This window comes from Nyctereutes procyonoides, unplaced genomic scaffold (genome assembly GCF_905146905.1).
Source record: "Nyctereutes procyonoides isolate TBG_1078 unplaced genomic scaffold, NYPRO_anot_genome, whole genome shotgun sequence".
Classification (NCBI taxonomy): domain Eukaryota; kingdom Metazoa; phylum Chordata; class Mammalia; order Carnivora; family Canidae; genus Nyctereutes; species Nyctereutes procyonoides.
The window spans coordinates 7,339,560-7,364,476 of NW_026575042.1; the positions used below are offsets into that span (position 1 = coordinate 7,339,560).

A 24,917-nucleotide genomic window follows, 5' to 3' on the forward strand; every position below is an offset into this window, starting at 1 on the left:
AATAAAACCATAGTCAACCAAGCCCCAAAGCTATTACCCATTTAATAGTTATTTTAAAATATGTTAAGTAGGAAAATATGAAAGTTGAACCACAGAGAGGTCATTCTATAAAAATCAATCCTATTATTTTGTGAAAATTTTAGAAAATCAAAGATCCTTTTATAGAAAAATAGTAAATACATGTTAATAGATTAAAACATCCATGATTTTAGAGTTGATTTATATTAATTATAACAATAATTTAAGAGAAAGATTACTTCCCAATGAAAGGACTGCAAGACAATGAAAGGACTTTGCCAATATTTTCTTTTACTTTTTTTTTTTTTTAAAGGCAAAAGAATATGAACACTGTCAGATTGTTCAGGCAATAATGCTGCAGAAAGTTCACACATAAAAGCTTTACTATCATGGAGCCAACAACTTAAAATACCAACCCTGTGACTGCCAAGACTTCGAATGGACAATGCATCCTCAACTCCCTGATAAGAACAAAAACAAACACAGCACAAGTTTGTGGGTGACTGCATTAAGTTAATGAGGGGCAAGTATTAGGGGTAAGTTTATTGGTCATTACAAACCAGATAAGGTCGACGATGACTAGATCGGTGGGAATACCTGGCCCTTTCTGAATCTTCCTGGGAAAGGAGAAAGTACATGGAGAGTTAATCACTAAACAGAGGGTTGTCTATCAGAACTGCTCAAACAACAATCAGTTAGGAGCACAGCAGCATCTTCCTTATAGCAAACAGGTGTGGACAACTCAGCTTCAAAAGCTGGGCTTGGGGAAGCCACATGCTTCAGGTGGAAAGAAAATAGTTATAATAATAATCTTGTGTATGTACATCTGGCCACTTGTAGAATGTAATCTATATATGACCAACAAAGCTCAAAACACCAAGATAAAAATAAGTATACTTAACAAAGAGAAATTGAGTCAACATTAAAAGTAGACTATGATCTTTTCATTATGAATGTTCATTTATGCAAGGCAGGAAGAAATGTTTATTACAGAGATAGTTTAAGGGCTTAAAAAAACTGGGGTCATAATTTTGTGCTCACTGCAAAAGAACTTTTTTGTTTTCTTGCACCACTCTACCTGGAAAAGAAAAAATAAAATAAGGGATCCCTGGGTGGTGCAGCGGTTTGGCGCCCGCCTTTGGCCCAGGGCGCAATCCTGGAGACCTGGGATCGAATCCCACGTCGGGCTCCCAGTGCATGGAGCCTGCTTCTCCCTCTGCCTGTGTCTCTGCCTTGCCCCTCTCTCTCTGTGTGACTATCATAAATAAAGAAAAAAAATATTTAAAAAAAAAAACACAGAATCTTTAAAAAAAAAAAAAAAAAAGAAAATAGCCCCATGTGTTGTTAATATGAAAAACTACTTATAATTAAAAGAAACTACGTAAATATTTTAGAGTTGGTAAAGTTATTTCAAGTTATACCTCATAAAGATGGTAAAAAAAAAAAAAAAAAAAAAAACATTACCACAACCTAACAGTTGACTAAAATTAAATGCAATTCTAAACTTTTCCACAGTCAGCTATTAGCATTGGAGCATTAAGTCCTGTCTGCGAAATCAAATGACTAGTTCCTAGAGTCTAATCAACTGCAACAGTAAGAAACTTATGGTCTTTCAGAATTTCAAAGTCCAAAGTGGTAAAGTAATTTGCATTGACTAAGAATCTACACCCAACTGTCCGGTTGGGTTCATAGCTAATCAATGCTATCTTTTCCAAAATGGATCAATACCTCAAGCAAGATCATTACACGGGTGGAAATAGATGTGGCTATGTCTGATCATTCATTTCAAATATAAAACCATTCATTCAACAGAAACACCACAACTTAATGCCTTATTTTTCTCATAATCTTTCAGTGTCCTTCAAAAAAACTCCTGGTTGTCGTCTGCTGTGCACACTGATGCATGTGACCAAATCCGTTCAGAAGTCTATTTATAAGCGCCAATATGATTCAATGATACAATATCCAACAGAGTGTTAACTTTAGGAGTTCATCATTGATTTACATTTTTGTTATACAATAGACACATGTAATCTGCAAGAAGTCAAGCAAATTTCTTCCTTTTCTGTGACTATCAGATTATATACCACAAAAGTTTTGGGAGTATGTGTATAAAGCCAGCTGGGTAAGATAGTTTAAGTGGTAACCAGTTCTAGGCTACTTAGCTTAAAGAACCTTGCGCTATTCAGACAAGTGATTCTTTATGCCCCTTCCCAGTCTTATTTGGGGTACTAGGGCAACATACATAGTTTAATGTTCAATCCTTACCTTTTTTTTATTCCACCTACCACACAAGAGCACTTTTTTAAAACCGACCTCTAAAAACCACAGTCCATTAAAGATGCAGGAGACAGATGAATTCATATTTATTTTCAATTATGCTACTATAAAAATAATTCTTAATAAAAAAATACCTTAAATGGTTTGTTTTTGTTTTTTTTTTTAGCCCCATTTGAAAAAAATAGCCAAAAAAGGCCTTAGAAGATTACAGAATAAAACGTAAACCCCATACAGGCCAGTTAATGTGAACTGTGAGAATACATTTTTTTCAGTCATATACTACACCTCAAACCAACACTGTCCACCAGAACCTTCTGTGAAAAAGTGGAAATGTTCTCTTTGTACTAATACGATAGCCACTAGCCACATGTGGCTAGGGACTATCCGAAATGCTAGAAATACAACTGAGGACCTAGATTTTTTATTTTAACCTATTTAAATCTAAATATCATTACCCACATATGGCTAGTGGTTACTGTAAAAACAGTAAGGCAAACTCAAAGCAAATTTTCATTATACCAAAAAAAACCACAAAGCACCTATTTCATTAAAAGGCTGCTATGTAGCCCTGTCATATAAAAAGGCAGGCACTGAGGTAGTTGTGAGTTACTGCCCCTACCTTGAATGCTTCTGCACAGGACAAATATGAGGGAAAGAGAAGGAAACTCTTATATAAAAGAAAAGCAGGACGCCTGAGTGGCTCAGTGGTTGAGCATCTGCCTTCGGCTCAGGGTGTGATCCCGGAGATCTGGGATCACGTCCCACATCAGGATCCCTGTGAGGAGCCTGCTTCTCCCTCTGCCTATGTCTCTGCCTTCTCTTTGTGTCTCTCATGAATAAATAAAATCTTTTTAAAAAATTTAAATTTAAATTTAAAAAATGTAAAAAAAAAGAGAAAAGATCCTAGCACCAACCTAAGAATTTTTTTAAGAGCTAGAAAGATCCTTAGAGATCATACAGTCTGATCCCTTCATTCTAAGTCAAGAAAATCGCACCACAAAAAGATTAAGTAGGAATCCACAAAGACATAAAGCTGGGAGCAGCATTCAAGTCTTTAACTGATGAGACCACCAAACCATAAAGAGAACATCCTATACTGGCTAAATCTACACTGACTACATAACAAGAGCATGAAGAAAATGGCCAGATAGCCTGGGTTTTACTCAAAGATTTCTCCTTCTCTAGCAGAACAACCAACTTCATTTTCCAGGTATTGTAGAATAGTATTTTAAACTGCCAGTTGGCTTTTCCTGAATTAATAGCACCAGGGGCCAAGAGAAAAAATTTCGGCAACTGTGTTGGTAGGTCAACTACAAGGCTGACTATCCTTCTCTTCCACAGTCTAGGAAACAATCTATTTTCATTGTCCTGGAAGTCGATAGTAGTATATAGAATCCAAGGCAGAAAAAAATTGGACAATGATTTAAAAAGATGGATGTATATTTGTTCAAGGCTTTCTGGAAAATTGTTTCGACACATTTAAGTTAATGGAAACAAATTGCAGTCTGTTTTTAAACATGAAGTGATTTTATTCAAAGAAAGAGGACCACAGCCCACTGAAGACACCTAGCCCTGTTCTCTGTCAACAAGTAATATTTTAAGTCAAGTCTAGAGCCATTCCCTCCGTTTCAAATTAGGAAACCTCAGAAATTGCACATTCTCTTCCAGGTCACTGACATGCTGCTCCTAGAGACACTCAGTTTAAAACAGGAACGCTTGTGGTACTATCTAGAGGCCTACAAAGACTGAGGCCCTTTCACCTTGGTCCTTTCACTTTCCAACCCACTAGCAGGTGTGGTGCCCTCTCCGACCTTTGAATTCTGGCTCTGCCAATGACTGAGCAAGTTGTTGACTTCACCAGTCCTTCATCACCTTATCTGTAAAATATGGTGGCACCTATTTTATCGTGTAAAATATACACGATGGAGTATCTTTGGAGACACATGTAAAAAAGCACTAGCATAGCGCTGGCATCAGAGCGTGCTCATTGTTAGCTTCATTCCTGAGCCTCATGCCCTGGCTTTTCCTGTTCACATTACAACAACCCACCCTTACACTCAGAAAGAGTGAAAATTAGGAGAAATTTTTAACACAGGGAGATTTCTCCTTCTAATAACTAACAATCCTATTATTTGTATATCCTTTGTTTCTTTTATTATAAATTTATTATTCTTTATATTTTATTGTGACTATCATATGACAACTTCTACTATAAGCTCATAGACAGAATGCAGCCAGAGAGACAGATATGCTGAGAAGTGAAAGGAAAAAATTAGTTTGAATAGAATAAAAAGCAAGCTCCAAAGGGGTTAAGTGATAATTATTCCCATTTGAAACTAAACCCAGGACACCTGGGTGGCTCAGCGGTTGAGCTGCCTTTGGCTCAGGGCATGATCCCGGAGTCCCAAGATCGAGATCGAGTCCCACCATCAGGCTCCCAGCATGGAGCCTGCTTCTCCCTCTGCCCTTGTCTCTCCCTTTCTTCTCTGTATCTCTCATGAATAAATAAATAAAATCTTAAAAAAAAAAAGAAAAGAAAAGAAAAGAAAAGAAAAGAAAAGAAAAGAAAAGAAAAGAAAAGAAAAGAAAAGAAAAAAGAAACCCCATTCATGTTCTCTGTGAGTCCAAGCTATTACTCAGGACTGCATTCTAAGCCTCTAAACCCAAAATGTTCTCCCTTCCATGAAAATCTAGCACTCTCATTGCCTGAACTGCACACATTTCATGGAGATAAAAAATATATTTTTCTTCATGGCCTCTGAATATAAGAATCAAATATAAGACTTTTAATACAGGCTTTTCTTCTTATTGAACATTTTGGTCTGCCTTCAAATAATAAAATCTCAGGCAATTTAATTTTAGAACTACATCATTTTAAAAAATTAAACTAATATTTCCGGGGCACCTGTGTGGCTCAATGGTTGACCATCTGTCTTCAGCTCAGGTTGTGATCCCAGGGTCCTGGGATCAAGTCCCATATCGGGCTCCCTGCAGGAAGGAAGCCTGCTTCTCCCTCTGCCTATGTCTCTGCCCCTCTCTGTGTGTGTCTCTCATGAATAAACAAACATATCTTTGAAAAACAATGAACTAATATTTCAATGGAAAATTTGCAAGCAAAAGTGATTTCATTCACACAAAATGTTCTTAATGCATCAACAGTAAGATAACCCAGCTTCATGCAGAAGACACTTTAAATAAAACCAATTAGGTTAGCTTTAGTAATAAGAAAGGACAGATTCTACTCCGAAGTAACAAACACATTAGTGAGGAATCACTTCATTATAAGTAACCAAACACCATCTTTCTCTCCTTTCTAAAATATCACAATGAGAAGTATGATAAAATTTTAAATCTGTAGGTTGAAACAGCCATAAGTAATTTTTTTACAATCATGAATATTTTAATTCTGGTTGTACTTCAAAATGCTGCTACAGAAGGAATTTGCTTATAAAAATTTGTTTAACAGCAATTAGTGGCTTTTAAACCTTTAGGGATCAAAGACTCTCTTGAGAATCTGGTGTTCATAACACCTGTGGGGCCTTTCACTTAAAAATATTCAAAAGTCTGCATGAGATTTTAGGGCTTCCTGCTCCATCTCCCAAGCCTATTCACATGGGTAAAGAACCTCTGCAATAAGAGACAGCTAGGGAAATTACCAACATTGAAAAAAGTTCAAATTTAGGAAGATATACAATAACTAATATTTTACTGGTTCACAATCTGCTCTTGTAGCTAAAAATCTGGGAGTGGTGGTAGAAGACTCAAAAAGGAATTGAGAGAACTGAAAACATAAGAATAATTTTCATAGAAAATTAAAGAATGGCTTGGGTCATCTCTCACTGAGGACACTTCTGTCTAGTATTTTTTAAAAAGAGAGAAAGGAAAAGAGGGAGATGGAAGGACAGAGGAGAGGAGGGAGTGAAGGAGAGAGGGAAAAGAGAGAGGGACAAATATGAGGGAGACAAGAACAAACTCAGAGAAAAAAACACATCCATCTACTCAATCTTTCTTGGTCAAAAGTATTCATGACACAAATGTAAGGCTGTAGACTACAATAGAAAATAGATGGACTCCAAGTACACATTTGGTCCACTACATGCACAAGAGACACTCTCTGACCTTTAGGTTCAAACATGCCAAACACTCCTACTTGACAAACTATTAGTCAATGTTTTACTTCAAGATTGCATATTTCAGCAATTGATCACAACATGCAGGGCAGGCAATCCTGGCCTACCAGCCACTTATGAATCTGTCCCCATTTCCGATCAAAGGAATAGTGAGAGTGCTACAAATGCAAAAGTTTCATCAACTGAAGTTTCCAACATACTGCACAATCTGAAAAGTCTTAAATTAATCCTATACATTTGCCCTGAAGAGCAGTGATTGTCAGCTTACCGTAAGTTACACATTAAAAATACAGAAAATTACTGCGCTAAATACATTCAATAATGGAGAAATACATGACTCTCTGCAGTATAGAAGAAATGGAACTTATAGTTATACTACTTATAATTTACTATAATTTTAGGAGTATAAAAGACAAATGCATTGCAACATTTTCATTTTAAGCCAAGACTTGCATTCAATATTTGAAAATACGTATGAGGCCAAAAAAAGCAACATATGTATCAACTGTTTTTTAGTTTAGATTTGAACTGTGAATAAAATCTATATACTTCTCTTTCACCCAAAGTACCCCACCAACATCAAAATAAAGTGTTTAACACTATCCTGTAGATTTTTTTCCCCTTCACATCAATATGGAATCAGAAATATTTTTATGTGAATTTTCAGAGTCAGATCAATGTCAGAAGGAAAGGTTAAAAAAGTATTCATTTCATTTTAAAGCAGCTTAATTTCTATATGCCTATGTTTATTTTTTGCTATTCTTTCTGATAATAAAAGTATATTGAAATTTATGAACTATAGGACAGCATTAAGAAGAAAACAAAACCAGCCAAATACACCACTGACACACTAAAGTATTTATAGTAATGACTTCTAAGTAGTTTTCGACCCTATATATGATAGGTTGATATATATGAGCCAATCCCGTCTTACAATTGGTTTGTGTTTGGTTTTTTTTTTTTATTTACTTGCATGAATATTTTCCTCCATTATTAAATATGCTTAAAAACTGTAAGGTTGAATGACTTCACAGTGTTTTACTATGTAGATATCATAATATAATTAACCTAAATTCTAATAAGACAGGACTATAGTAAATAACTTTGTCATCTCTAAACTGACTTTAGCTAATAAAAGTACTTATCACACCATAACAACTTGCTACAATGTACATAATAAAGGCTGTATATGTGTTTGCTGTTATTATTTAAAGCATATATTGCATTTAATTTGCTGACACAGAATGACTTGTTAAAATATATACATCAGGTTATAATACTTCCAGTGTTTCAACAGGAATCAGACTTATTTCAGAAGGAAACTAGCCAAGTATTATCTTATTAGAGACTAGCACAAAATTAGGACCATTCCCCTAAATTACCTCTTTTTGTTGTCTCTCCAGTTCTCTCATGCGTATATCTCTTGCTTCCGCCCGGGCAGCCCGTTTTGCGGCCAGCCTTGCCTCTGCCTGAAAAGTAATATAAAGATTCAGCTTTATTTATGAACAACAACAACAACAACAACCTGACCTGCACACCAGCTGTGAAGATAAGGAGCAGATGGGACATAACTATCCATAGCAGGTGGGCAGACAAGCTGCCCTCTCTCTCAGCTGTGTGTGTGTCTGACTGCCTCAGTCAGCTCCCATACACTCATGTCTTTGTTCTAGCCCAGAGTCTCTCCTGAAATCTGGGCCTTTATTTTTAACTGCTTGCCTTGATTACCATGTTCAAAACACTTCACACAATTCATTATATGTCTCTATAAACTTGTCTTTTCCAAAATGTCTTTCCCTGTCAATTCAATCATACAAATCAGAAACTTCAGAACCTGCCTCTATTTCATTTTGGACATTGCCAACATCCAGTCTCCAGGTACTGCCAATTCTCTACTGCTGAGTTTCTCTCACCTCCAGTCAGTAGTTATGCTTTTTCTGACTGTTTCGGGAACTCTTCATATCTTTCTCCTTTTAAACTGGTATGCAATTCACATTAGCACCACATTCACCCCTTACAACTATACAGTTCAGTTGTTTTCAGTACTATAGTCACAAGATTGCACAACTACCACAACCATCTAATTCCAGGATGTGTTCCTCACCCTAAAAAGAAAGCCCATGCCCATTAGTAGGCATCCTTCATTACCCTGCCCCCCAGCTCCTGGAAACCATTAATCCTACCCTTCTATCTCTATAAATTTGCCTATTCTGAAAATTTGATATCAGTGAAATTATACAAGAGGAACTCTTCATCTCTTGCTTGAACACTGCAAATGCAACTGCCTTCAAATCCACCTACCTCCAGAATGTGCCCTATAATTCGCTTCTACAATGTTACAGTATCACCAATCTGCCTTTCAAAACATGTTCTGATGATGTCATTACGCTGTGAAAAACCCTCCACTGGCTCCCCATCACTTATGGTTAAAGCAAAACTTCACAGACTAGCACAAAGACAAGAGAAAAGAAAAGCAGACAGAAATAAGGGTCCTCCCAGTCATATCTACCCCTTCCAGGACTTGTTCCACATACACCAGCTACAGGCCACCTACCTCCATCTGGGACTCTACTGTGCTCCATTAAGCCTGTCTTCAGCTCAGGTCATGATCTCAGGGTCATGAGATCAAGCCCTGCATTAGGCTCCATGCTCTCACAGAGAGAATCTGCTTAAGATTCTCTCTCTCCCTATCCCCCTGACCCTCCCTGCTCCCACTCACACAAATGCACTCTCTCTCTAAAAAAAATTAAGATATACAAAACAAAATTACATGCTTCTGTCACCCCCACAACTTCCATGTCTTGATTGATGTCTGCTAAATAAACAAAAGAATTTCAGGTCATGGACCAAAGCATAGAGGAAGTGAGACAAGGAAACAGCTTGATGTACCACATGAAACTAAAAATCTCCTCAGTGATTTCTGTCTTGCAGTGGTTTCCTCTGTTCTCGGCCACATCCTAACTCTGATTCAGACCACCTTCTGATAACTACAGTAGCGGCTTCTCCTGTGGTGTTACATTTGTGCCCAAGTCTCACATTAAGAGACTCAGCCAATGTTTAAAAGAGTCTACTGTACGGAAGCAATTATGTTTGGTATACTGAAAATACAGGGTAAGATGTGACATCTCTGCCCCAAAGAAGTCCTCAACCCAGGTAAGGCACATGGAAACACAACCCTAAGTGAAGGAGCATGCAGGAGAGAGCATTTAGTTTCCCTGGTAAGGTCCGTGCAGGCTTCCAAGAAGAGGAGGCAGCCTAAGAGTTAACACTCAACTATCCCAATTTTGGCACTTTCCCTGTCTGCTTAACTGGCCTTTTAGTAGCAAAAACCCTCAACTGTAATCTGCCAACCTAAAGCTCTAAACAACAATATGACCAGAGCAATTAATCTTCTCACATGAGGAGTACCTGGGTGGCTCAGCCAGTTAAGTGCCTGCCTTCCACTCGGGCCATGATCTCCGGGGTCCTGGGATGGAACCTGGCATCAGGCTCTCAGCCTGCTTCTCCCTCTCCCTCTGCTGTTCCCACTTCTTATATGCTTGTGCACTCTCTCTCTAATAATTAAATAAAATCTTAAAAAACAAAACAAAAATCTTCTCACAGGAATTTTTCACTGGTCTCTTATTCCTACCTTCTTTACCCCTCTAACTACACGTAGACACCACTTTCTTTCCAGTTTGTATTTTTTTTAATTTATTTTATGATAGTCACAGAGAGAGAGAGAGAGAGAGAGAGAGCGGCAGAGACACAGGCAGAGGGAGAAGCAGGCTCCATGCACCGGGAGCCCGACGTGGGATTCGATCCCAGGTCTCCAGGATCGCGCCCTGGGCCAAAGGCAGGCGCCAAACTGCTGCGCCACCCAGGGATCCCTACAGTTTGTATTTTATAGAAAAATACTTCAAGGCTAAGTTCAGTGATAGCAAATACATTTTTAAATTACAAAGTATCTTTTTTCTGGGAAAAGTTTTCAAACCCTCATTTTGTTTTTTGTTTTTTTAAAGTTCAACGAAGCCATAGCGATGTGTAGGGATTGTCACTTCCATGTTAGTAGCTTTATACTTTTAAGCCTTCTTTAGAAATTTATCGAGAATGCCCATTTCATCCTTCCAAGATCAAGATGGCCAATTCTGTACATTCTATACTAAAATGGTTCACCAGTTTTCTCTCACCAAACCAACTGAAATCTCTCTGATAAGATTTCATTCACAGGAACCTGGCGGCTGTGTAACAAAAGGAACCCGGGCTTCAGAGCCACAAAAACACCCTTCCCTTTGTTGCCTAGCTGACTTTTACCAACTCAGATACGCCTCCCTTGGGGAACTGAGGAAGACCACTAAAAAATAAGCTGAAAAAAGGTAAACAGGATTTAAAAGTATTTATCTCAGTATTTTCCTACACATTACTACCAGATGCCTGAAACAGTACTGATAGTAGGAGCAGCAAGAAAGAAGCAAAAGATGATTCCAATCCAGTAGGTAACACACGCACTCTATATTTGTATCGATATGTTTTTAAATAGATAAATTACAGGTACACAAAGCATACTTCTAGGTAGTAACACTGGCATTTTCCCCTCAGAATACAACTGCATGATTTGTACACATTCATTTTAACACATACTCATAGATATAAATAAATGGGATATAAGAATAAAGGATCACAAAAAATTAAGTTTGCGGCACCTGGGTGGCTCAGTTGGTTGAGTGTCTGCCTTTGGCTCAGGGCATGATCCCAGGGTCCTAGGATTGAATCCCACATCAGGCTCCCTGTAGGGAGCTTGCTTCTCCCTCTGCCTATGTCTCTGCTGTCTCTCATGAATAAATACATAAAATCTTTACACAAAAATTAAGCTTAAAGTAAGGTTGGTAAGAAAAAAAAAAGTTAAACACAGAATCACCATTTGATCTGGTAATTCCATTTCTGGGTATATACCTGAAAGAACAGAAAGCAAAGACTCAAAACATATGTATGCCAATGTTCAAAGCAGCCTTATCCATAATAGCCAAAAAGTAGAAACAACCCAATGTCCATCAGTGGATGAATAAATAAAATGTGTTATATCCACACAGTGGAATATGATTCCAGGAAGGAATTCTGGCACATGCTAAAACACAGATGAATCTTGAAAACATTATGTTAAGGGAAAAAAGCCAGATGCAAAAGTACAAATATTTTATGATTCTATGTATTTGAGGTACCTAGAATAATCAAATGGCATGGGCACAGAAAGTTGAACAGTGGTTCCAAGGGGCTGGAGGGAAGAGAGAAATGCAAAATTTTTATTTAATGGGTATGCAGTATAGGATAGGATAGTGGCAAAGTTCTGAAGATGGATAATAGTGCTGGCTGTGCAACAATATAAATGTACTCAATGCCACTAATTGTATACTTAAAGATGATGATAATGGTAAATTATGTATTTTACCACACACACAAAAAAAAAGTTGCATAAGACATGAAATCAGAATTATTCAGGAGCCTAAATCATGTAAATACTTATAGAGTCGTTAGTTGATATGACTCAAACTTTTAAAATAAAGTTAATAGAAAAATTTAGGGACTGGAAATTCAGGTTCAGAAGTTACCTGTGAAATCAAATAGGTCAATGGACTCAATTTCTAAAAATTTTTCTCAACATCATGCTTTCAAATATTAGGCACATTAAGACTGATTAAAGGAAATATGCAATCACTTATAGAAACGTATTCATCCTAGAACAGTGAAAATGATAGCACAAAAAGTAAAAATATATTTGATTAGAATTAAATTCATTTCCCACTAAATGCTTGGGATAAATGGAAAAATAAAATGCAAGAATCATGGGACTTGATCAGCCCTGGAACAAACTGCTTTAGTTTGTATCAATTCAGAAACCGTCTAAATTTGTAGGCTATTCACTTTAACACTCAATTAATAATTAGGAATCCTACAATGATCACTAAGAAAGAACTTCAAAGGGCGCCTGGGTGGCTCAATCAGTTGGGTGTCAATCTCTTGGTTTCAGCTCAGGTTATAATCTCAGGGTCCTGGGATCAAGCTACCCCGCCCCCCAATCAGGCTCTCCACTCAGAGTGGAGTCTGCTTGAAGAGTCTGTCCCTCTGACCCTTCCTCCAGTTGTGCGCATGTGTGCGCACACACTCACTCTCTTCTTCTCTTTCTCAAATAATCTTATTTAAAAAAGGGAAGGGGGGATCCCTGGGTGGCGCAGCGGTTTGGCGCCTGCCTTTGGCCCAGGGCGCGATCCTGGAGACCCGGGATCGAGTCCCACATCGGGCTCCCGGTGCATGGAGCCTGCTTCTCCCTCTGCCTGTGTCTCTGCCCCTCTCTCTCTCTGTGACTATCATAAATAAATAAAAATTAAAAAATAAAAAATAAAAATAAAATAAAATAAATAAAAAATAAAAATAAATAAAAAAATAAAAAAGGGAAGGAAGAAAGAAAGGAAAGGAGGGAGGGAGGAACGAAGGGAATGAGGGAGGGAAGGGAAGGAAGGAAGGGGAGGGAGGGAGGGAGAGAGGGGGGGAGAGAGAGAGAGAGAAATGAAAGAACAAACTTCTAAGGGGGGCACTTGGATGGCAGTTGGTTAAGCATCCACTCTTGATTTCAACTAAGATCATGATCTCAGGGTCATGAGACCAAGCACCACAACTAGCTCCACACTGAGCATGGAGCCTATTTAAAATACTCTCCTCCCCTCTCTCTGCCCCTTGAAAGCACAGGTGTAAGCTCTCTCTCAAATAAAAAAATAATTTTAAAAATTCTCTAGAAAGAACTTCTGGGAAAAGCTGAGAACTAGCCACATACTGTAGTTTGAGTACTTCTCCATTAAGGACTTTTCCTTTACCATCAGGATTTTGGATTATGCTCTTCTGGAATTTAAAACAAAGTGGGTTTGCAAACTAAGATAGTATCATATGGACTCTATGCTTGCCTCATTCCTAGAACACAAGTGGATAACTACCATTCTGAAACCCATAAAATGAACCTGATGACTGACAGAACAAACTGCATTAACTAGATGGAGAGAAGCTGGAATTTAAATTAATTTTTTTAAAGATTTTACTTATTTATTCATGAGACGGGGGGGGGGGGGGGGGGGCAGGGAGAGAGACACAGGCAGAGTGAGAAGCAGGCTCCATGCGGGGAGCCCAACATGGGACTCAATTCCGGGTCTCCAGGATCAGGCCCTGGGCCAAAGGCGGCACTAAACCGCTGCACCACCCAGGCTGCCCGGGAATTTAAATTAAACATGGGGAAAAAAGGAAAAGAAAGTAGATAAGATGCAATAAAAAAATATATATAAATCTCTTCATTTTAAAATAGGAAAAGGATTTGAATAGCTTTTTTTTTTAAGATTTTTTATTTATTCATGAGAGACACAGAGAGAGAAGTAGAGACACAGGCAGAGGGAGAAGCAGGCTCCATGCAAGGAGCCTGATGTGGGACTTGATCCCAGGACTCCAGGATCACACCCTGGGCTGAAGGCAGGCGCTAAACCGCTGAGCCACCGAGGGATCCCCTGAATAGATATTTCTGTAATGAAGATGTACAAAGGGCCAATAAGCACAAAGATACTCAACATCATTAGCCATTAGGGAAAGACAAATCAAAACGATACTGACATACTTCACACCGATTATGATAGCTCTAATAAAAAAATTTTTTTTTTACACAGAAAATAACTAGTGTTGACCCTTATACACTATTCCAAACAGATTTGCAGTTCTTTAAAACATCAAACAAAGACCGTAGAGGCCCCATCTTCCAGGGAACAGGCTCTGCTTCCCTATTTTCCAATCTCCAGAAATGGAAACCTTGTCACACTTGCTTGAGACCCAAGGTCTCCGGGCCTTGTACTTCCTAACCAAGTCTTCCTTTACAATATCCCTTGATTCTCCATTTCCAACCACCTTTGATTTCCATTCCAATAGACTCCCCCTCTTCTAAGCAAGCTCTCACCACTTTCCGCTGCAATACTTCATTTCCTAATTCTAACTTCACTTTCTCCATTCCCACTCTCCTCCTACCCTTGCCATTCCATACTATACACTGTTGAATTACTCTGCCTGAAACACCAAGGAACAAGTGAGATAAAACATCCCAAAATAAATATGATTAGTTATCATGTATTTTGTGGTGTCCAATGCCCAAAAGCATCTTTACACAAATTTGAATAGTCCTTTGGTAAAATAAACACAGAACAGGCTAAAATAAACTCACTGTGGCTCCCACTGGCATTCCAAAGAAGAAACTCAACTGAAACCAATCCTATTATAAATCTTCCATCTGTCAAGTAGGTCTACAAGGAAGGCAGGATCCATACAATCCATTACACAGTGCTCACTGTTTCCTTGGAATATAATTCACAAGTCAAATTTCACTTAGGGGGCAGCCCGGGTGGCTCAGTGGTTTAGCGCCGCCTTCGGCCCAGGGCCTGATCCTGGGGACCCGGGATCAAGTCCCGCATCGGGCTTCCTGCATGGAGCCTGCTTCTCCCTCTGCCTGTGTCTCTGCCTCTCTCTCTCTCTCTCTCTCTCTCTTTCTGTGTGTCTCTCATGAATAAATTAATAAAATCTTAAAAAAAAATTTCACTTAGGACTATTGGTTGAAGGGGGGGAAAGGGTTACATTAGAAAAAAAAAGTTTTAGGGGTGCCTGGGTGACTCAGTAAGTTAAGCATCCAAGTCTTGATCTCAATTCAGGTCTTGATCTCAGGGTTGTTGAGTTCAAACCCATGCTGGCTTAAAAAAGAAAAAAAGTCTGAATCCATCATCCTAAGATTCAAAGGCAAGAGGTTAATTATAAGCCACATAACTTAATATAAATATAAAACTATATATGTTTATATATAATATATCCCTCCTGAGACACACATACACACTCCATACTATGATGTGAAATCTACCTTCCCCAGGGATCTTGTCTCAACTATGTGATCTTTTTTTATTATTTTATTTTTTTTAATTTTTATTTATTTATGATAGTCACACAGAATGAGAGAGAGAGGCAGAGATATAGGCAGAGGGAGAAGCAGGCTCCATGCACCGGGAGCCTGACGTGGGATTCGATCCTGCGTCTCCAGGATCGCGCCCTGGGCCAAAGGCAGGCGCTAAACCACTGCGCCACCCAGGGATCCCCCTTTTTTTTTTAAGATTTTTATTTATTTATTTATTCATAGAGACACAGTTAGAGAGAGAGAGGCAAAGACACAGGCAGAGGGAGAAGCAGGCACCATGCAGGGAGCCTGATTTGGGACTCAATCCCGGGTCTCCAAGATCACGCCCCAGGCTGCAGGCAGCGCTAAACCACTGTGTCATAGGGGCTGCCCTCAACTATATGATCTTGATCTCTCTTCTCTATCTTCACTCCCTTCTCTATTGGCTTTTCTTCTCATTAAATAGGTTCAAACTCCCTCTCATCTTTCAAAAATGAATAAAAACAAACAATCCTATCTTGGTTCAATTCTGCCTTGCCTTCTCTTCACAGCCAACTTTCCTCACACCTTGCTTCCCACTCTCTCCACATGACTGCATTCTGGTTTCTGCCCAAATGATTTTACTGAAATTACTCCTGCAAGTCACTAATGACCTCTAACTACCAAACGCAATAGGATTTTTCTGTTCTTATCTCACTTGTCCTTTCAGGACTTCCAACATCCCTGACCACTCAATTTTCTGCTTAAAATGTTCATCTCTTGGCTTTCTGCAATACTAACCTCCCAGTTTTACCCCTGACTCTCTGACCTCTCTTCCTCAGAATTTATCATGTGCTCATTTTTCTCTGCTAGCCCCTTAAATTTTAAGGAGCTTCCAGGCTTGATCTCTATGCTCCATCCCCGCACCCCACCTCCACCATGATACTGATTATCTGCAAATCTTTATGTCCAACTCAGACTTTTCTCCCACAGTCCTGATCCAACTGGCTATTAACCACTGAGGCTGTCCCACTGGAACCTCAGACTCAGTGTATCACAAACCGAATTTATATTCTTTCAACTTCCTCTTCCTCTTTATATTCCTTGGTAGCTGTCCAGTTATCCAAAAACTAAGATGAAGAATCATCATAAGCCTCCTCCTTCTTTTTTACCCTCTTCCACCACCACCTTCAGTCACCAAACCTCAACTACATAGCTCCCAACAACATTCTATATCTCTTTACTATTCCTTCCATCGAACTTTCCTCTCCATTCCCACTATTACTGTCTTAATTCAGGCTCTTGGCATCATTTGCCAAGATGACTACAGCAGCTTCCCAGCTAGTTTTCTGCCTTATATTAGTCATTCTTCATATGGTGGCTAAAGCAATTATGTTACAAATCAAATCTGAAAAATCTTTTACTCTTCAATGTCTCCTCTACAGCTTCCAAAATCAAATTTAAACTCCTCAGCACACAAATCTCTTCATGATTGGCCCTACTGTCTCTCCAGCATCATCTCCTCCCATTCCCCAACCTCTCTCCAGCTATATGAGCTATTATGCTGGCAGCTTCCCACATGGTTCTACTTGTTTCTCACCCCCATGCCTATTGAGCACTTAGAAGACAATACACAAAAACCCATAAAACAATACTGTTTATGGAGAAATGTATTTGAACTTTTAGAACTTTCAGGAAGGAAATCTTATGATTTTATTACAGTGGGTCCCTGTTGGGTGAAGTGGGGTAGGAAAGAGGCCTAGGAAATGAAACAAATGGCCCTAAACTTCATTTATAAGGTCTTCTTTCTCCCTTCCTTATTTTTTTAATCTGAAGTAATCATCACAAAACAGTGATATCAGTTAATGTTTGGTGGTAGACTCATAGGTATTTATACTATTATCAAAACCTTCCTGCATTTAATATTTTCAAAGAGAAGTACATGAAAACACACACCCAAATGTCTTTAAAATTAAGGAAACCTCTAGCTTTTTTTCAAGGGAGGCAAATAAATATTTCATAATTTGAGGGGTGCCTAGGTGGTTCATTGCCACTGACTCTTGATTTAGTCTCAGGTCATGATCTCAGGGTCCTGGAATCAAGCCCCACATCAGCTCCTCGCTCAGTGGAGAGTCTACTTGAGGATTTCTCTCCCTCCCCCTCAGTCCCTCCCCCCTCTGCATGCACTCTTCCTCTAGCTAAAATAAATAAATAAATATTAAAAAATATATTTTTAAAAATGTCATTATTTGACAGAAATGCACTTAACCAAGCCAAGTGCAGGGCTGCCAGCTTGCATATATACCCATAAGATAAAACTCATGCAACTGGCAAGAGTAAGGAATAAAAAAAATAATCTGTATCTTTACAGACCATGCTTTAATTTCAAGAAACGTGAAGTACAAAATGTTTCAAAAAGTGAAACATTCAAGGAAAATGACTAATTCAGGTAGCTAAGACTCACAGTTTACTGTGTTTAATTTAGTTTATTTTTCCATGACACTCATGCCAAAAGAACACTGAAAGACAAATTAAGAGACATAATATTTATTGTGTTGCTATGGTTTCCAGACTAACAAATAAAAGTCATTACTCAATTTCTTACCAATCTCCCTTTAGTAGAAAATCTCAGGTACCATTTTTCTTAACTAGATCTTACAATGTAATCATGGCTAACTACTTTTTTAAAAACTTTGGCTAGTTGAAAACCAACTACATTAAGTTTTTCTGAGTATAAACATCTATATGTATTAGATAAAAACCTAGGGATTTTAAGCCATTTTCTTCTGATGTCACACAACTATATGTTCCTTTTACTCTGAGACCTTTTGATAGCAAAATATTCATTTGGAATGAGAGAGGAAATTTAAGATTATAGACTATTACTCAGGTCTAAATACAACCTAATAAATAGCTCAGAAAAATTGAAATTTTGGATTTATAGTGACATATCTAACCAAAGGGGAAAATGTGAGAATCATAGTTCTAGTAGAAATACTTTGAGGGGGAAGAAAAAGGCTGTTGCCAATAATGTCTTCACATTTAGGTTACTGATATTGTGCTCTTTGAAATTTTTTCTCCAAATTCCTCTAAGTCACAGGAATAGTGAAGATTATGACAATGAATGCTATACCAAATATTCGTCAATCACACAGACACAAAACTCAGTCTTGTTAATTCTGGTTAGAGGAACAAATCAAAAGCGAGATTACGCAGAGTGACACTGGCCATCACAGCGCCAGAGCTCTGACTTAGTTCTAGAGGTGAATGGGGAAAAAAATGGGAGAGATCTGCACTCAGTGGGAATTGGCTGAATTCATGCACTAATGCCACTGGAAGGAATTCTAGATGACTGAAAACAACTTATATTTGTTCTTTCAAAGGATTTGTCTAATAAAGACAGCACAAAGAAGGAGCATTTTTTTTAAACCAGGGAGAAATAAAAAACTCACTCTTCATAACTCTAAAAGATTAATTCACATTTCATAATCTTATCAAAAATATAAATCTTTGTGTACCGCCACTGAGAACACTCAAAAGCATTTTAAATAAGAGTAATTATGCCTCCTGTGGAGTCAGCTCTCCAGACAAATCCGATTTGCACAGAATCTGAACCAAGCACAAAAGGATGTCAGAATTAAGAAAGACTCAAAACTTGATCTTGAATTCCTGGAGTGCTTAGGACTCAGCCTAAGTCTACACTTCTTCCCTGGACAAATCTCATCCATACTCACGATTTCAATCACCTTCTACATGCTCACAGGTCTTGACTACAGCCCAGACCTCTCCTTGTAGTTCTGGATCCATTTCCACAAACTGCCCCTTCACAGTCCCCACTTATATACCTCACCGACACTTTAAATACAAGTCCGTAGTCCACTCTCTCCAAGCCTCCTCTCCATGTGAATGTTCCCTACCACCACCCAGGGGTACAATCCAAACGTTCCTCTCTCTGCTACCCAAACACAGCCACTCACTACTGAGCATTGACTATTTACTTCTCTGACCTCTGTCCCAACCATCTCTCACCATCCCCACTGTCATCCTCTGAGCCAGGCCCCCATTGCCTCTGCAAGTCTCACAACTCATCTGCCCACATCCACTAGTGTCCTTTCTGATATAATCTCCAACCTGCACTAACGTCATCCTTTTAAGGCACAGATCCGATTATGTCATACCCCTATACAAAATCCTTCAATGTTTTCCATCGTTCTTAGGACACAGACTCAAATCCTAAATACAGTCTATAAGAACCTGTAATAGGGTTCTCAATGTCTCTACTGACTTTTGGGACAGATAATTCTTTGTTGTAGGTGGCTGTCCTGTGCACTGTAGGATGTGTATGAGCATCCCTGGTCCCTATCCACAAACACCAGTAGCACATCCCTCCTCCAGTTATGACAGACAAAAATATCCACACAGTGCCAAATGTCCCATGGGAGACAAAATCACCCTCGGTTGAGAACCACTGGCTTATATCATCTGGCTCCTGCCTACCTCTCTGGATACTCTCCTCCTTGCTGTGCATATTAGTGTAAACAGTGATCTCATAGGGGACACAACCTTAGGAGCCTAAGTGCAGATTTCAGCCTTACTTTTCTAGCTGTATGACCCTGGGCAAGTTACTTCACTTCTCCAAGCCCTGCATTCATAATCGATAAAATAAAGAACTTGGGACAGTGACTGTACGTAATACAAGCTCAGTAATCAGTACATGTTAGCTGTTATTATTGATCCTTGAATTCTTCATACTCTTTCAGGCTTAAAAGCTTGTCACACATTCTTTGCTTTGACTGGAAAGCTCTTTCCCACATATGACAACTCTTTTTCCCCTCAAAAATTCCACACATCCTTCAGAACTCAGTTGAAAGGGCACTTCCTCAGGAAAGCCTTCCCAAAGTCCCCAAACATGTCAAGTTCCTCATCACACACTTTTTAATAAAACCATTTACTGTCCACTCAAAGCACTTAACACAGCTGTAAGTAAATAGATTACTGTATTTCCTCAATTCTAAGAATGCCACTGTGACATACACTGACAATCATGGCTTTCAAGATAGAAATTACCATGTTAAATGTAGACATTTTGAAGAAAAAAGGAAACTGGAAATTGAACTAGTCCATCCCGCAATTCTTTGTTTAATGTCTGTTTTCCCCCATAGAATCTAAGCTCCCTGAGGGCAATGACTATGTTAGACCTGTCCACTCCATAACCCTCATATATGACACAGCACGAGCAGAGAACAGATGCTCAAAAACCATTTACTGAATGAATGACATTCAAAATGTGTGCAGTTTTATGGGATGCCTGGGTGGCTCAGCAGTTGAGCATCTACTTTTGACTTAGGGCGTGATCCTGGAGTGGAGTCCCAGGATCGAGTTCTGCATCGGGCTCTCCTGCATGGAACCTGCTTCTCCCTCTGCCTGTGTCTCTGCCCCTGTCTCTGTCTCTCATGAATAAATTAATTAATTAAATTTGTGCAGTTTTTGAAAACTCTCTTCTTTTTTTTTATTTCTTTTTTTTTGTGGGGGGGGGAGTGGGGCTCCATCATGATCCTGAGATCAAGACCTGAGCTGAGATCACCAGTTGAATGCTAAACCAACTGAGCAACCCAGGTGCCTCTTTAAACTCTACTCTTAAATGAAAGATGGTATTAACACCCATAAATAATGTGATTATGGTAATTCTTTGCATTTTCAAAAGCTGCTATCCTTGGCAAGTTTTTAATCCTTAATTGCCATGCCCTAAAAATAAATAAATTACTCAAGTAAAATAGAAACTATGAGATCATTAGTTCTACCAAGTAATCATGGTTATCATTCCATAAAACAATAACCCTGGGCAGTATCTTAAGCACAATTCTTGTCTTTGTATCCTTCTGTTCAGGCGGCTAATATATAAACAAAACCTGCAGACTTCTGGTTCTCACTACTAGATGCCTGAGATGCCTGTGACTTCCATAGCCAGCAAAATGAAATCCAACCAAGCATCCATCAATAGATAAATGGACAGACAAAATGTATTATATAAATATAGTGGAAAATTACTCAGCCTTAAAAAAGGAATGGAAGTTATTTGAAGGTGGGGAGAGGGAAGAAATGAAGTTCTTATTCATGCTACAACATGGATGAATCTTGAAATCATTACAATAAGAGAAAAAAGCAAGATACAAAAGGAAAAAAACTGTAAATTCCATTTACATGAAATATTCAGAATTATATAAATTAATACAGACATAAAGTAGATTAAAGGTTACCAGGTTCCAGAAGAGGGGGAAATGGGGAGGTATTACTTAATGGTTACAGACTTTCTGTCTGGGATGATGAAAAGGTTTTAGAAAGAGAGAGTGGTGATGGTTTATACAACACTGTAAATGCAATGAATGCCACTGAATTGTAGTCTGAAAATAGTTAAAATGGAAAATTTTATTATGCACATTATAATCACAACTTCTAAAAAATTAATATGGTAAAATACCAAAAACCACTGAATTATACATTTCAAATAGATGAATTATATCTCAATAAAACTATTTTGAAAAATGAAATCTGGAAGCACCTGGGTGGTTAAGTATACAACTCTTGATTTTGGCTCAGGTCATGGTATCAAGCTCCATGATATCCACCTGCTTAAGGATTCTCTCACTCTCCCTCTCCTCTGCCCCTCCCCCTGCTCATGCGCTCACTCTCAATAAACTTTTTGCTTTTTAATCTTTTTTCTAAAAAATGAAATCTAAAAGCCCTAGCAGCCACAAATGTCAAAAAGTCAGAAAAGTTTCCCTTCTTCCTTATTATAAGTAGGTGTAGGCACCCAATATGTCTACATGTACATTCTGCTCAACAACAAAAGTCTCTGAAAACTCCATTTGCTAAATTCCTCAACTCCTTTAAAATTTTATCAGTTTCTATGTTTGTCATTGATCTTTTAGATTTAAGAGAACTGTACATTATGAGCATGAATCTCTGTGGGTTCTGGATCTCAAGAGAACTCACAGAATTTTAGAGCTAGAGGGACTCTCAGATCATAAAGTCCAAAAATAAGCAACATTCTGATTAACTTTCATTTGGAGAAATATGCAGAAAACATGTTTTCTTCATATCTGCAGCTCTAAAACGAGGAGCTCAGTAATATTCTAGGCTTCTGTGATGCCTTAAAAAGACTGTTTGCTATCCCTTCAAAAGGCTTAATTTCTTTTCCTGGGAACACTCACCGTAACATTTGCCAAACTAACCACAGTAAGGCAGCATACATGGCTTCCATGCTACCGTCATTCTCCTTTGGAGAGTGAGCTGTCCAGGGGTTCCCAATTTGATACACTCTGTGCTTTCAGGTAATTTTCACTTAAAGTCAACCCTCCAAATGCATTTCCCCCAAACCTGTGGAACAATCAAAGCCAAGCAAGCAAGAAAAAAAGTATGCAGATTGGCCCTCTGACACCATAGAGAACTTGCTGGTGACCCCTTCTGACACTGCTCTCCTGAGCTCTTCCAAAGCTGTGGCAGCCCATGTTTCCCTCACAGAACAGCAACATACCTACTACAGACAGGATGGGACTTCTAAATCCATCCACATTCCTGACCTCACAGAGCAGTCTTCAAATATCTAAACATCTTTTTACAATGTACACAGGTCTTACATTTTCATTACAAATCAAAATGAAGATTTCTCTAGATGGGTGGATAATGGTTCCACAACAATGTAAATGTACGTAAGGCCACAGAACCCTACACTTTAAAAATGGCTAATATGGTAAGTTTTATGTTATGTGTGTTTTACCACAATGTACTCAGTTCCATATTTTAACATGCAAATTATCCAGTTTACAGAATATTTATGCCTTTTGTTTTTTTTTAAAGATATATTTTATTTTTTTTTTTAGATTTTATTTATTTATTCATGAGAGAGACAGCGAGAGAGGCAGAGACGTAGGCAGAGGGAGAAGCAGGCTCCATGCAGGAAGCCTGATATGGGACTCGATCCGGGGACTCCAGGATCATGCCCTGGGCCGAAAGCAGATGCTAAACCACTGAGCCACCCAGGCATCCCTGCCTTGTTTCTTTTCCTCCTCATTCCCTCTAGTTCCCTGACTTGGGGCCAACTGAGGAGCAAAGAAACCTGAGCAAATAGTAAGAGGAGGACAAAGAGGTTATTTTTCTTTATTTATGGCATCCCTGATCTACCTCAAAAAACAATCTGAAGTGAGAAAACACAAATTAGTAAATTGAGATTTAACAATTTAAAAAGGAGGATTAAGCTATTTGTCCTTTTTAATCATTATGGGAGTTCTGTTCATTATTGTTGTTTGTTCCTAACTTCAGGCGTGGGGTTTTTTTTGTTTTTGTTTTTGTTTTTTGGCTTTATGAAAGGGATGATCATATGGGAGAAAATAAGGATTAGGGATCAGCTGCAAAAGTCAACCATGTAATATATGAATGTACAATTAAGAATTGGCTATGAAAACTTTAAAGGAAAGAAAAAGAATTACAAGAAATGTATGAAGGAATTATTAAAACTGCTAAATCTATTTCCTCTAAGCTTTTCGAACTACTACATCACATACTAAGCACTCATGCAAATAAAAATCTTGAAACTTAATAAAAACTGGCCTTTTCATATGGACAGTTAAGCTGAGCCTTTTGACCAGGTTAGTAAGAACTGGCATACTCATATTCAGAATGCTGAAAATAGAAAATATTCTATTAGAAATTAGAAAATAGAAAAACTAAAAATACTGGCCTTCTAAATCCTTTTAGAATAATGTTTATTATTATACTATAACTTGTAATTTAATAACTGGATTAAGCTAAATTATGTATAGCAAAATAATAATGTATAGGGAGGAAAACCACTTGCAGGTATAAAAAACTGACTATCCAGGATAGGATCTTCTGTATATTTTAGTTTATGGTTCCCAAATCCGACTGGCCAGCAAGATCCCAGGAACAGGGGATCCCGGGGTGGCTCAGCGGTTTAGCACCTGCCTTTGGTCTGGAGCGTGATCCTGGAGTCCCATGATCAAGTCCCACGTCAGGCTTCCTGCATGGAGCCTGCTTCTCCCTCTGCCTGTGTCTCTGCCTCTCTTTATCTCTGTGTCTCTGCCTCTATCTCTGTGTCTCTCATGAATAAATAAATAAAAGCTTAAAAAAAAAAAAAGGATCCCAGGAACAAAAGTGTATATGTGTCTGTATCTGTGTGTGCATGCATGCATGCATACACACACACTTAAATACAGGTTTCTGAGCTCAACCCCCACAGATTCAGATTTAGCAAGTACAAGTAAGGCCCGGGGCTCTGTACATTGAAACAGTTCCCTCGGGGACGCCTGGGGGGTTCAGAGGTTGAGCATCTGCCTTCAGCTCGGGGTGTGATCCAGGAGGCCCTGGATCGAGTCCCATATCGGGCTTCCTACATAGAGCCTGCTTCTCTCTCTGCCTGTGTCTCTGCCTCTGTGTGTGTGTGTGTGTGTGTGTGTGTGTGTGTGTGTCTCATAAATAAATAAATAAAATCTTAAGAAAAAAAAAGAAAAAGAAACAGTTCCCTGATAGTGTCTGATGATCACCCTATCTTAATGAATTTA

At 38.6% G+C, this 24,917-nt stretch overlaps 1 protein-coding gene across 15 annotated transcripts in view; it reads right to left on the reverse strand.

Moving 5' to 3' along the window:
- LRRFIP2 (LRR binding FLII interacting protein 2) overlaps positions 1-24,917 on the reverse strand; it is a 112,350-nt gene that overhangs the window by 59,025 nt on the left and 28,408 nt on the right. For 11 of the 15 annotated variants that reach the window (XM_055321670.1, XM_055321674.1, XM_055321672.1 and 8 more), the window contains exons 3-6: positions 7,811-7,897; positions 6,536-6,586; positions 579-635; positions 435-479 (exon numbers count right to left, since the gene is read on the reverse strand). In XM_055321670.1, coding sequence (XP_055177645.1) covers positions 435-479; positions 579-635; positions 6,536-6,586; positions 7,811-7,897 — 240 coding nt within the window. The remainder of the gene's footprint in view (positions 1-434; positions 480-578; positions 636-6,535; positions 6,587-7,810; positions 7,898-24,917) is intronic. The other 4 variants (XM_055321683.1, XM_055321681.1, XM_055321684.1 and 1 more) reach the window with 1 other exon arrangement.